Here is a 12,384-nt window from a genome sequence, read left to right on the forward strand (position 1 = left end):
CATCTTGTGATCTTTGCCTACCTAAGTGGAGAGAATTAAGTTTAGACTTGTCTGAAAGATTGGCAAGCCTCTTCAGCAAAGGATCAATGGTGTCTCTCTACGAATCTCAGCATAAAAAGGACATCTAAAAATATATATGTTTGGGGCTTCCTTATTTCCCCTAATGGGCAGGCGCAAAGTCTCTGTGAGTACGAGACACTTCTATAGGAGCCTTCCAGAACTGATGAGGGCAAGGCCGAGCTTCTAGGAAGAGTGAAAGCCCTTCTTGCATTTCTGGATGCAAGGAAAAATAGATATGTTGCTGGAGTGGCTACATATCTCCCGTTTTCTATGATTTTATAATTGGGGACCCTTATACAGCCCTGTTGTCTCTCTGTGTCCATGATTCTTTGCCTAACCACGGATCTAGCTTGGCCCAGGCCCATAGTTATGAGGGTTTGGGGAGCAGGGCCCAGTTTCTGAAGAGTGTTTAAGACTTCTGTCTGCCAGCCAGACTGGCTCTGAGGAGTTTGGATTGCACTCTTTCAAGGGGAATGAACGAGGAGGGAGGTGGGCCCAGAAAGGATCCGTAAAGGAGCTGTGCCAATGTTTTGGCTTTATATAATTTTAGTGCCGTGGGGACATAAAAAACCCCCTTGAGTTCTAAAAAATTTAAGGATAGCATTTGAAGATCTTTCTCCGGCACACTCATTTGAGTTAATATGAATTTTGTTGGATCCTGATGCCTGGACCACCATTCCTAAATATTTATAGTTCGAGATTTGTTCTAAATTTTGGCCTTGACGTTTCCAGTTTCTGAGCTTTGGTTTTTTCCCAAAAGCAATAATTTTGGTCTTCTGATAATTTATTTTGAGGCATTCCATCTCACAATAGGCAGCTAATTTTCTTAGTGCTCTCCTAAGCCCTAAGGGGGTTCTGGATAGTATTACCGCATCGTCTGAATAAAGCAGAGCCGTGATATGCCGGTTTGCTAACTTCGGAGGGTGGAAGTCAAGGTTATGGAGAGTGGTTACTAAGTTATTTAAATAAAAATTAAATAATAAAGGGGCCAAAAGGCATCCTTGCCTAACACCCTTAAATGTTTTGATGGGATCTGTTAAATGCCCTAGCCGGCTGCACCTGACTCTAAGGGCCGTATTTGAATGTACTACCTGAATTAAATATAGTAGCCTTCTATCGATGGTAGTGGGCCAAAGCTTGTCCCAGAGTCTGGTTCTGGGAACTGAGTCAAAGGCTGCTTCTGTGCTCTGTGGGGGCTGAACGCTCTCTGGATAGCAGTCTTTCTGGGAATGTGAGGAAGGTAGTTTTGTTTTTGTTAGCGGCAGAAAGCTGCGAACATGCAGCTAGATTCTGTAGGTTTTTCTTTTCTGTTTGTTATGCTTCTAAATAAAAAGTGATAGATTAGAAGCACTGGTGTCGAGCTGATTTATTGAAGACACCACGTTGACACAGACAAGCCATTTTATGCTGCGTGTGAACTCTGCTATTATCCGGCAACTGAGAAGAGTGGCAGCGCGTGGGCGCCATTGAAGTTTGTTAGAGTGGCAATAAATCAAATTTATTGCAGTGCCGTTGCAGCAGACTCAGTGGGTCAAAGGATTTACGACTCACAAACTTTAACAGCTATTAACCCTGTAAGCTCTGATTCTCCTCACAAGGGAAGGGGCCCACCAGTCTGCCTGTGATTTTAGCATTTCTGGAAGGATGCCATCAGGTCCAGGAGCTTTAGCCATTTCCAGTTGGTTTATATGCAGTTTCACTTCTATTTCCGAGACTGCCGGCCATTTAGCCAGCTGCTCTATTTCATGTTCCTGACTGGGATATTCAACATCCTCATACATAGCTTAAAAATAGGAGACCCAGTAGTCAGGTGGGATTTGTGTGGATAGAGGGGAAACAGCCTTGGGGGAGCCAGAGGTAACCAATTTCCAAAATAGTGACTGATTTTTTCCCTTTGCCACGCTAATTAGATTCGACGAGCATTTTCTGCTGCAGGCATATTTTTGGCGGGTTATTAGGGCTTTGTATTCTTTTTTTACAGTGCAGACAGAGAGATAGGGTTGTTGTCTAATAACGTTATCAGCTGTCCGGGCAGCTTTATAGGCAGCTTGTAACATTTTCTTGGCCTGGAAGCAGGTCTGATCAAATCAAGGTTTGTTTTCTGTTTTCTGTTAAAGAGGTGGGGTTTTAGGCGTTGAAGCAAGCACTCATATTCAACAAGGGGATCTTCTGGATAGAGGTTGCTCCAGGAGCCCTTGGTAGGTGTATATGGTTTTTCAGAAGCTAAAATCTCCTTTAGTTGGGTGTCAAGTGCGGGGGTCCATTTAGCTCGACATCCAGGGTGCTCTAAAGCGATAATCTCTACAGGGTATATTGTTTTAAGAAATATTGTCTTGTTTTTGAGGGATACCTTCAGGGGTAATGGGAAGTGATCCCCTTCTACATATGGAAGCACTTTTAATCGCTCAGTTTTTGCTAATAATTCGCTATCGACCAATATGTAGTCAATTGTACTAGGTTTTGACCCTGACAGGAATGTATATTCCACAGGGATATCGCCTCTTGTGTGGCCATTTAGAATGTGTAAACTTAGCTGCCTGGAAAATTTGAAAAGGCAGGCGCCGGCGTAGTTTGAATATTGGTCCTTAGATAGCCCTGGGGTCTGGCGGGCTTCTGGTCTAGATGTCTCAGGAAACCCAATTTTTCACCTGTATTTGGTTGCTAAACTGGAGTCATCTGGCCCTAGCCTTGCGTTTAGATCACCCACCAGGAGGACCAGCTTGCTAATGTTTTCATCTGCTTGAGGTTTCCGGCCTGATGTCATGGCCATGATGGTTGAGCTCTGCTGCCCTCTGGGCAGGGGAAAGCCAGGATTTATGAGGTAAAATTCCTGGCAATGCTCCTCAGGGGGTTCTGGTGAGTGCACAGTATCCCTCTGTGTTGCTTAAGCCAACTTGAAAGGCAGAACGGGTACGACCTGGGAAGTGTGTCCCTGTCATGGATGAACCTCCATTTCTGGCATGATCTATGATCGGTTCCTCAAGAATTTGGAATATTGGCTTTAATTAAGGGGCGCTCCTGAAACAGCATATGATAATGGGCTGCAATTAATCAGCTGCCGAAAGGACTGGACTTGAGCTATGAAGGTATTTGAATGACTTTTTACAAGCACGAAAATCCTTGCAGCTGCCGGAATGGGAGGGAGAGGCAAGGCAATGTTTGTTATAATGATTCCTAAATGATATTTTTCTCTCTTGAGCCCCCCTTGCAAAATGAAAAAATTGTGTGTAGTCACTATGTTTGCCTGATACTGAGGGAAGAAAGGGAAAACACTGATTTATACTCTACCAAGAGTTTCACAATGGTTTTATATACCTTCCCCTTTATTGAAAATATCTTTGGACTGGAGTGGAAAAGAGACTAATTTGGTAAAACGAAGGACTGCTAATTATATCTAGCAGGAGTTTATTTATGTGACCCTGTTCTCGTAACTGCGGGCTGAAGAAAATAATTCCTGGAGTTTTAATGGTGGAGCAGCCTTCTGTTGGGGAGTTATTTATAGCCCAGTAAGACCTTGAATAAAGCAGAGGAATGTGAATAGACAAAGGATGACAGCAATGAATCATCTTTACACACCAGGCTTCCAGTTTCTGCGAATGGCGAAAAGGAGTGTGAGTCCGATCATCTGACAGACTCGAGCCCCGCAGAGGTACAGGGGAAAGCGCCAAGGTGAGGCGCACCCCCTAAAATCCTTGAGAGAGTCCTCAGGGTGTCGAGAGGTCCAGCAGTCCACAAAACAGCTCTCCTGCGAACCTCAAACCCCTGTTCCGATAGGAACGGGGAGTGGGGAAGAACCGGTGATTAAGCCTGCAGATACGTTCCAAGACCCTTGCACACTCTGTCAGCCACAACGGAAGAGGCAGACAGAGAGAGCTGTGCAAGCATATGTACAGCATATATTCAGCGTGTTCAGGAACAAAGGAAAACATGACTGCTTGCCTTCGTGTCCAGCAAAACAGCCACATAGCAAAAGCAACATGTAACAGAAGTTCCCAGCGAGAGCTGGAAGTAAACAGGCATGTGATACACTAACATCATGCCAGTACCCTTTTAAGGTGGAATGGAACTATAGCCTAACATCCCCTGGGCCCAGTTTTTTCATGGTGCCTTTTCTCTGGAGACCTCGTACCCTACCGCCACACGATACATCACCCAGGACCAGTATGAAGGGCAGACCGCGTTGCCTGCTTCACTTGGCAGTATATTGCGAGTGAAACTGTGCTACTCCTGAGTCCCTCTGCCACCTGTGCCCAACGCGTCAAGGGAGAAACAAGCTGTAGCCAGGCTCTGGAGGCAGAGGGACTCGGGAGAGAGTCCAGAGGGAGAAACAAGCTGCATCGGTGAGGCGCTGATACAGCTTGTTTCTCCACTTCTTTAAACTGCTCAGCTGAGGAGTGAATGACTGTCTTTGCCTCAGCCAAGCAGTTTTACGGAGCCCCCAACCTGCCACCAGCTCATACGAGCCGGCAGCGGCAGGGGTGGCTCCGTTAAAGTGCTCCCATCCACCCCCCAGCTGAGGGAGCCCCAATCCTTCTGCTCACGTGCAAGCTGGAGAAGGATGGGGTTGATCAGCTGGGGGTGCAAAGCTGCTTCCTCTTTGGCGCTGCCAGGTGCTGGGGTGAAACCGCCTCAGCAATTTCACCCTAATTCCTTGCAGTGCTGTGGTAGGAAGCAGGGTTTTGAATATCTCAATGTACCGCCGGATTGTGATGTTGGCCTGGCGATACATTACAATGTTGAAAACCTGACATTGTCCAGCAGTATTTGCAGTATAATAGTGATCAAACTATTAAATTGGAGACACATTTTTTTTCTGTTTATTATTTCTGTTGCACTTTACAGGGTATAAAATGCTTTTCAACACATATTTATGGTAATTGAATTTTACTGTTAGGTGTCGCATTCTTGAATGACACTTTTAAGGATATGTATAGTTAGGTTTATGGAAACTGAGTGACTACTTGGAACTGTCTCCTTCCTCCTCTTCCTCCTAGCAGAATGTTCAAACACTGTTGCTGGTACACCACCTTGAGCTCCTTGGAAGATGGAAGGTGGTATATAAATGTAAGAAACAAAACAAATAAAGGACTTCTGTTTCTGCAATGGGGCTTTCTTCCCCTACTTCACAAGCACCTGAAATTGACGTGGGGAGGCGGCGGGATTGGAGTACCCACCACCTGTAGGACACCGTAAATCAATCCAAAGAAGCAGGGGCTTTAATTAAAGAATGTGTGTTGCATTTTAAAATAAAAGTATTAAATTACATAGTACAATAAAAACATTAATACAATTACAAAATAAGTGGCTAGTGCTTAGTGGGGCATTCCAGAGACTTTGCACTTGTTGTCAGAACATTGGAATACAGAAACGAATATTTTGCTTTCTGAACAATTGGGTGTGCTTTTCCTGAGAGAGGAGATTCTAGCTTAGAATATGCCTGGGGCACGGGCAGACAAAGAGGTATATTTCAAGGTACTGGTTTAATTTTTTCTCCAGTGCCAGTTTGCATAGCCTTGAATTCGTCCTGTGGCTGTCCAGAAATGGTTGGGCAGCCCTTTTCATTGGAAGAATTTGCCCTTTAGAGTTTCTTGTTGCCACCATTAAGATACTGCTTCCTCAGCTGTAGTCCTAGAGGCTTGTTGCTGCTGTTTTAATATTATTTTGATTTATTTTGTTTCTTTGTTAACAAAAAAAAAATTGCAAACATAAACATAAAAAGAAAACAAAGATTAAAAAATGTAAACAATAAAGCCTCACAGCCTGGAAGGACTAACTAACTAACTAATTTATACCCCACCCATCTGGCTGGGTTTCCCCAGACACTCTGGGCGGCTCCCAAAATAATAATAATAATAATAATAATAATAATAAAATAAAGTGATAAAAAAATAAAACATTAAAAACTTCCCTAATTAGGGCTGCCTTCAGATACCTTCTACAAGTCAGATACCGGTAGTTGTTTATTTCCTTGACATCTGATGGGAGGGCATTCCACAGATTGAGCACCACCAACGAGAAGGCCCTCTGCCTGATTCACTGTAACCTCACATCCCGCAGGGAGGGAACCACCAGAAGGCCCTTGGAGTGTCTGGGCTGAATGATGGGGGTGGAGACGCTCCCTCCAAAAGTGCAAAGATACTTAATTAGTAAACTACTAACACATACAAAGATTCCCTTTACAAATATTAAAGATTTATACAAAATTAAAGTATTTTCTATCTATGAGTTCCATCATTGTTGAGAATAAGGGTTCTATATACTCTTAAATGATCTATATATTTGCATATACTGATGACGCTAAGTGATCATGTGCTTTGTTATTTTTTTCCCTTTTCATATGAGAGGTTTATACCTCCTGCCTTTCCCCCTCTGTGTTTGTATTTAATTTAGGGTCTGTCTCCTCTTGTTCCACAGATGATGGGATTAGTCCTGAAAGGGTCGCGCAGGTTGTTGGCCTTCCAGATCGGTGTCAGCACGCAGCCCAATTCATCAATGAGCTCATTCTCACAGTGCAGGTGGGTGGGGCAACCTCCATCCAGACTGTATAAAAACATGGGGAACTGCCTGAGTTTCCAGGGGAAGGGAATTAAGTCTTACAGACCTCTCTGCACATAACCCTTTAAGATTGTGGCACATAGATGGTAAATATATAAAGACTGTGCTAGCTGTTCTCTGTCTTCTACATAGCTGTGTTGGGAATAGGGGTGGACAAATCTTCCAATTTCTTTTCTCATTTTTCCAGTCTTCAGCTCATTAGTTTCAATCTTTTTAATGTCCTGATTATAAAATTCTTATTCCAAGGGTCAGGCCAGTTCTCTTTGTCTAAAAAGATAACAGTGGTGTGAGGTTTGGGGGCAGCCATTTCAGAGTGGTCAAATCATTCTCGCTCCTCTGCATGCCACTGCTTTGGAGACAGACAACCGCCTCAAGCACCCACTGGATTTCCATGATAAACATGACAGTCTTGACAGATAGTACAGCCAGCCCCCTCTCTTGTCAAAGCTGCCTTTTAGTTCCATTTGATTAATTGCTTAGCAATTTTGCATCCAGCTGTGGGGGACGCCTCTGCTCAGGTGCTCCTGCCCTCTCCCCCACACCCACCTGTGGAAGAATGGAAGCTCTCCTGTTTTTGCCAATTATTTTTTATTAAGTTTCAAATATTTTTAACAATTTACTGTATTTTTCGCTCTATAAGACGCACCAGACCATAAGACGCAGCTAGTTTTTGGAGGAGGAAAACAAGAAAAAAAATATTCTGAATCCCAGAAGCCAGAACAGCAAGAGGGATCGCTGCGCAGCGAAAGCAGCGATCCCTCTTGCTGTTCTGGCTTCTGGGATAGCTGCGCAGCCTGCATTCGCTCCGTAAGATGCACACACATTTCCCCTTACTTTTTAGGAGGGAAAAAGAGAGTCTTATAAAGCAAAAAATATGGTAACTTCAAATTCCATACAAATTAAAAAGAACTTTTATAAGTTGAGTTCCAATCTTTCCTCCCTGGTGTTTCCATTCTCGCCCTTTCTTGCTGCATTATATAGCATACTTTTATCTATTACATTTTTCCTTCAATACAATTAATTATTCAGTTAATTTCCCCTTATTTCAATTCATTATCCATCCACTGCTATTTTGGATCTTGCTCACGCTTCCGTTAACTTTAGTATTTTCCAGATAGTCCAAAGAAGGCGCCAATCTTCTTTAATTTATTTTCAATATTTTATTTTCAATATTTTAATCACTTAATTATACTGTATTGTTTGTCATGTTCACGCAAGTCACTGATTTTAAAAAGGCTCAGTCATGATTGATCCTTTACCATCCTTTCTTCATTCTACATTTGTGAGATTATGGCTGCTGTTGTTAAATATGACAGTATTTGATCCCCTTCTTCAAAACTTTCATCCTCTATTGTCCTTGTAAGAAAAGCTTCTGAATTTCTGGGAATAAACACCTCAATCAACCTCTTAAATCCTCTCCTGAAGTCCTTTAACTTTTCCATACAGCGACTCCCACTCCATCCATTTTGATAGTTCAGCTTTAAAATCCGCAAATTAAGCCAAATTGTATCTGAGTCAGCATTGTTATGCAGATCATCATCCGCTGATTCAGTCAGATTCAACCATCTCTTGTTTACTCTTAGCCATATTCCCACAGCATAGCAGTCTGTTGTTGGCACCTTTCCAAACTTACTCTTCTCCCACAGAGTGCTTTACTTTTACCATGATAAAGTCAAATACAGTTGTAATTGAAATTTTTAATATAGTTATCTTTATATTTTTATTTGACCTATAGTTAGATATTGACTCCGGATCTCCTCCCTGTTTAGGTATTAATGTTACGTAGGCTTCCTTCCATGAGTCTGGAATCTTTCCTTTATTAAGAATGTTGTTCATTACTTCAACCAGTAGGGCTGTTAGGATTTCCTCCATTTTTTTATAGAATTCTGCTGGGAGACCATCTGAGCCAGGTGTTTTCCCTAATTTAATTTTCTTGATTGCGTTCCTAATTTCTAATGTTATCGAAGAGTCTAGCATTTGTATTTTTTATTTATTTATCTCTGGGATTTTCTGTTGGTGTTGGTAGTTGTCTACTTCTTTTGCATCTTTGTCTTTTTTATATACCGTATTTTTCACTCTATTGGACGCACCGGACCATAGGACGCACCAGACCATAGGAGGGGGAGAACAGGAAAAAAAATTTTTTTCCCTTCTTCTCCCCCTCTAAAACAAGGTGCGTTCTGTGCTTTCAAGGTGCATTCACCCAAAGCCTCCGGAGCCCAGCAGGAGTTCCCGCTGGGCTCTGGAGGCTTTGGGTTCCTTTCGACCTGCTCTTTGGGGCTGGCGGGGGGGGGGGGAAGCTGCTTTCCCCACCGCCAGTCTCCAAACCAGGTCGGGTTTAGAGGCTGCTATCCGCAAGCCTTGGGAGCCCAGTGGGAACTCCCACCCGGCTCCCAAGGCTTGCAGATATCTGCCTTAAGCCCGGGGCGTGCTGCGCAGCACGCCCCTGGCTTCGGGATGCAGGCTGCTATCCGCAAGCCTTCGGAGCATGGCAGGCACTCCGAAGGCTTGCGGATAGCTTCCTGAAGCCTGGAGAGCGAGAGGGGTCGTGTGCACCGACCCCTCTTGCTCTCCAGGCTTCAGCGAAAGCCTGCATTCGCTCCATAGGACGCACACACATTTCCCCTTCATTTTTCCCCTTCATTCCTATAGAGCAAAAAATACGATAAATTTTCATAATATTTTTTAAAAAATTGTATTATTACTTTTGGATCATCTATAATTTTCTCTTCTATTTTTATTCTGTTTATTTGTCTTTGATTTTGCCTCTTTTTCAATTGCCACGCCAGATATCTTCCGGGTTTGTTGGCAAACTCAAAATTATTTTGTTTCCACATTTTCACATTCCACTCTATTTCCTGTTCTATTTTGGACATATATTCTGTCCGTAATAACTTAATCTCTTTTTTGATTGTATCATTATTTGGTTGTTTGATTTGCTCTTTTTCTTTTTTCCTTATTTTTTCCATTAATTCTATTTTTTCCTTTTCACTTTCCTTTTTTATTCTTGCACCTTGTTGTATAAAGTATCCCCTGATCACTGCTTTATGCTTTTGTTCAATTCACAGTATTCTTCCAATGCATTTTTAGCTCCCTCTAATATTTTTTCCTTTTTCAGTAATGATTCATTCAATTTCCATCTATGTATTCCTGATTTCCAGTCTGGTTGTAGTTTTAACAGAACTGGAATGTGATCTGAGATTATTTTTGGTAAAATCTGTGATTCTTCAATCTTTCTAATCAAATCTAACGAAACCCAGATGGCATCTATCCTACTAGCTGTTTTGTTTGGTTCAGAGAAGTATTCGCTCTCAAATCTATGTTTGTATCTCCATGAGTCCTTTAGATCTAGAATTTCTATCATCTTTGCAAATGTAGAAGGTAATTTTCCATTTCCTTTACTTCCTTCCGATCTATCTATCTGTGGATCTGTTGCTCCATTAAGATCTTCAAGCAGTATTATTTTATCTTTTACATATTCCAACAGCTTTTTTTCTAGTTTCTTATAAAATACTGTTTTTTTTTCCATTCGGTGCATATATCCCCACTATTATGATGTTTTCTCCTTGACTTTTAAGCTTTACAATCACTATTCTCCTTTTGGGGTCAGAAAATAAAAACTCTGGCTCTAACACAGGTCTGACATAAATCACTACTCTTTTTTTTACTTTATCTGCAGCAATGAATTCTTTTCCTAATTTGGGGTTGATTAATACTCTTCTATGTTCGTTTGTGACATGTTTCCTGCAAACAAGTAACATAATTCATTTGTTTAGTCAGAATATGTGCTATTTTCTTTTTTTATCATTTAAATCCATTAACATTCCAAGACAAAAAAATTAAGTTCATCTTTATTCGTTAAAATGTGTTATAACACGAAGTTTATTTACAATTTTTATTTTTGGCAATTCAATATGTTGTTTCTGTGAGGTATTTACTCACTCTCTGAACCGTGATCTGAATTTGTGTTTTTTGGATTCTTTGGGCTGGACTCTTTTTCTGTAAGGTGTATATTGCCCCCTAATTCATTTTTATATGTTCTATAAAATTTTTCTGCATCTTCCACTGTTTCCAATCTTCTTCTTTTCCCTTTAAAGTTGAAGGAGATTCCTTCCGGAAACTCCCATTTAAAAAATATTGATTTCATTTTTAGGGCTCTTGTCAGGAATTGGTATTTCTCTCTCTTTTCCAGCAAACAAGGGGGATCTCTTTCAAAATTATAATTTCCTCTCCTCCAATTTTGAACAGTTTTTTTCCTTCTTTGCAGTAGTATCCTGTTCCTTAGTATATTTGATGTAAACATAATTAGACAGTCCCCTGGCCATTTATTCATCTTTGCTTTCTTTCAGGGAACTGCCATCGGAAGGAAGGGAGGTGAAAGGGCTCACACAGGTTGGGAGAGACTCAGCAGCTGAAGAGGGAACCAGTAGGGGGAGAGGAGGTGAGCTGAGGGAAAGTGAGCAGGAGGGATGGCTCAGAGACACTTCCAGCGAAAACAGTGGGGAGGTTTCAGGACCTCCTGTAGGGACACCCACTCCTCGCCGGAAACTGTCACGCAGAGAGTCCAGAAGACGTGTTTCCGTTAAGGAGCTTTTATGTTGGAAGCGATTCCGAAAGCAACCACTGTCGGAATCTGCCAGCGACTGAGGGAGCCATGTTTAAGGGGCTCCGTTACAGACAGAGGTTTGCAAACTTGACCAAACTCTGAGGGACTTGGATTTTACACACAAGCAGCTCATCGTCCCATCACACTTTCCTAGAATTTACTCTAAATATACTTTCTGTACTTTCTGCAATTTCATTTTCTTTTATTTCTAACCAGTTGGCTAATTATTTTATAATAGTGTTTTGAACATTCTCCTCCAAATTCTCTGGGACACCACGTATCCTCAGAGTTCTTTCTTTAGTTTGCATTTGAAGGATGGATAGTGCATCCCATGTTGCTTCCTGAGTGACTTTAAAGTCATCATTTTCCTTTTAAAGCTTATCCCATTCTTTTTTACTTTCTCTTAGATCTTTGGATGATTTCTTAGAAAATTCTTCTAAATGTTGTGTTTTTGCTTTAAGTCCCTGAACAGTTTTTGTTAGCTCTTTCTTTTCCTCTGCAAATTCCTTTACTTGTCCTTTTAGTTCCATAATTGATTTAGTGTTCTCATCTCTCCCCCGCATCTTGTCTAATTTGTCATCTAATCCTTTCACTTTGCTATTCATTTCCAACTTAAGGTCATTAAATTCTTTCTTCATTTCCCCTTTATCATTCTTCAAACTTAATATAAGATCTCTCAGAGCCATTTCTTGTTCGAGTCCAGAATTCCTTCTGCCTTGCTGATTGTAAATAGGACCAATATTATATTTTTTGTTTGATGACATGGGGTCTTCTTATTTTTTCTTTGGCTCTTCTGGGTTTTGAATTTAAATTTGATTGATTGGTTATCTATTTTTCTTCTAGATGAGGTATTTTGCCCCAGATTACAATTAACATATGAAGTTACAAATTTACACAACCAATTTCCTCTTCCCCACCAAGTTTTTTACACAACACATCAAAATGTCAATTAACACATAAAAATGCAGAACTACAAGTCAGCCTCCTCACTCCCATCCACTATTCCCCCTGAATTATTGGTTAAATCTATTAATCTGAAAAATAATTCCAAATTCTTTATATACCAATTCTTATCATCGTTTGGGTTCAAGTGCAGGTTTAATATAAAATGCTATGCCACGTCTGTTTGTATTGCCTGCTGAAATGAAATCCATCCCTACTTT

At 41.3% G+C, this 12,384-nt stretch overlaps 1 protein-coding gene across 1 annotated transcript in view; it reads left to right on the forward strand.

The window, feature by feature from the left end:
* LOC308467640 (far upstream element-binding protein 3-like) overlaps nt 1-12,384 on the forward strand; it is a gene marked incomplete at both ends in the record, with an annotated part of 97,571 nt that overhangs the window by 769 nt on the left and 84,418 nt on the right. The window contains one exon of the mRNA XM_080989371.1: nt 6,475-6,575. Coding sequence (XP_080845497.1) covers nt 6,475-6,575 — 101 coding nt within the window. The remainder of the gene's footprint in view (nt 1-6,474; nt 6,576-12,384) is intronic.

Source organism: Podarcis pityusensis, assembly GCF_964106645.2.
Source record: "Podarcis pityusensis genome assembly, chromosome: W".
Classification (NCBI taxonomy): Eukaryota; Metazoa; Chordata; class Lepidosauria; order Squamata; family Lacertidae; genus Podarcis; species Podarcis pityusensis.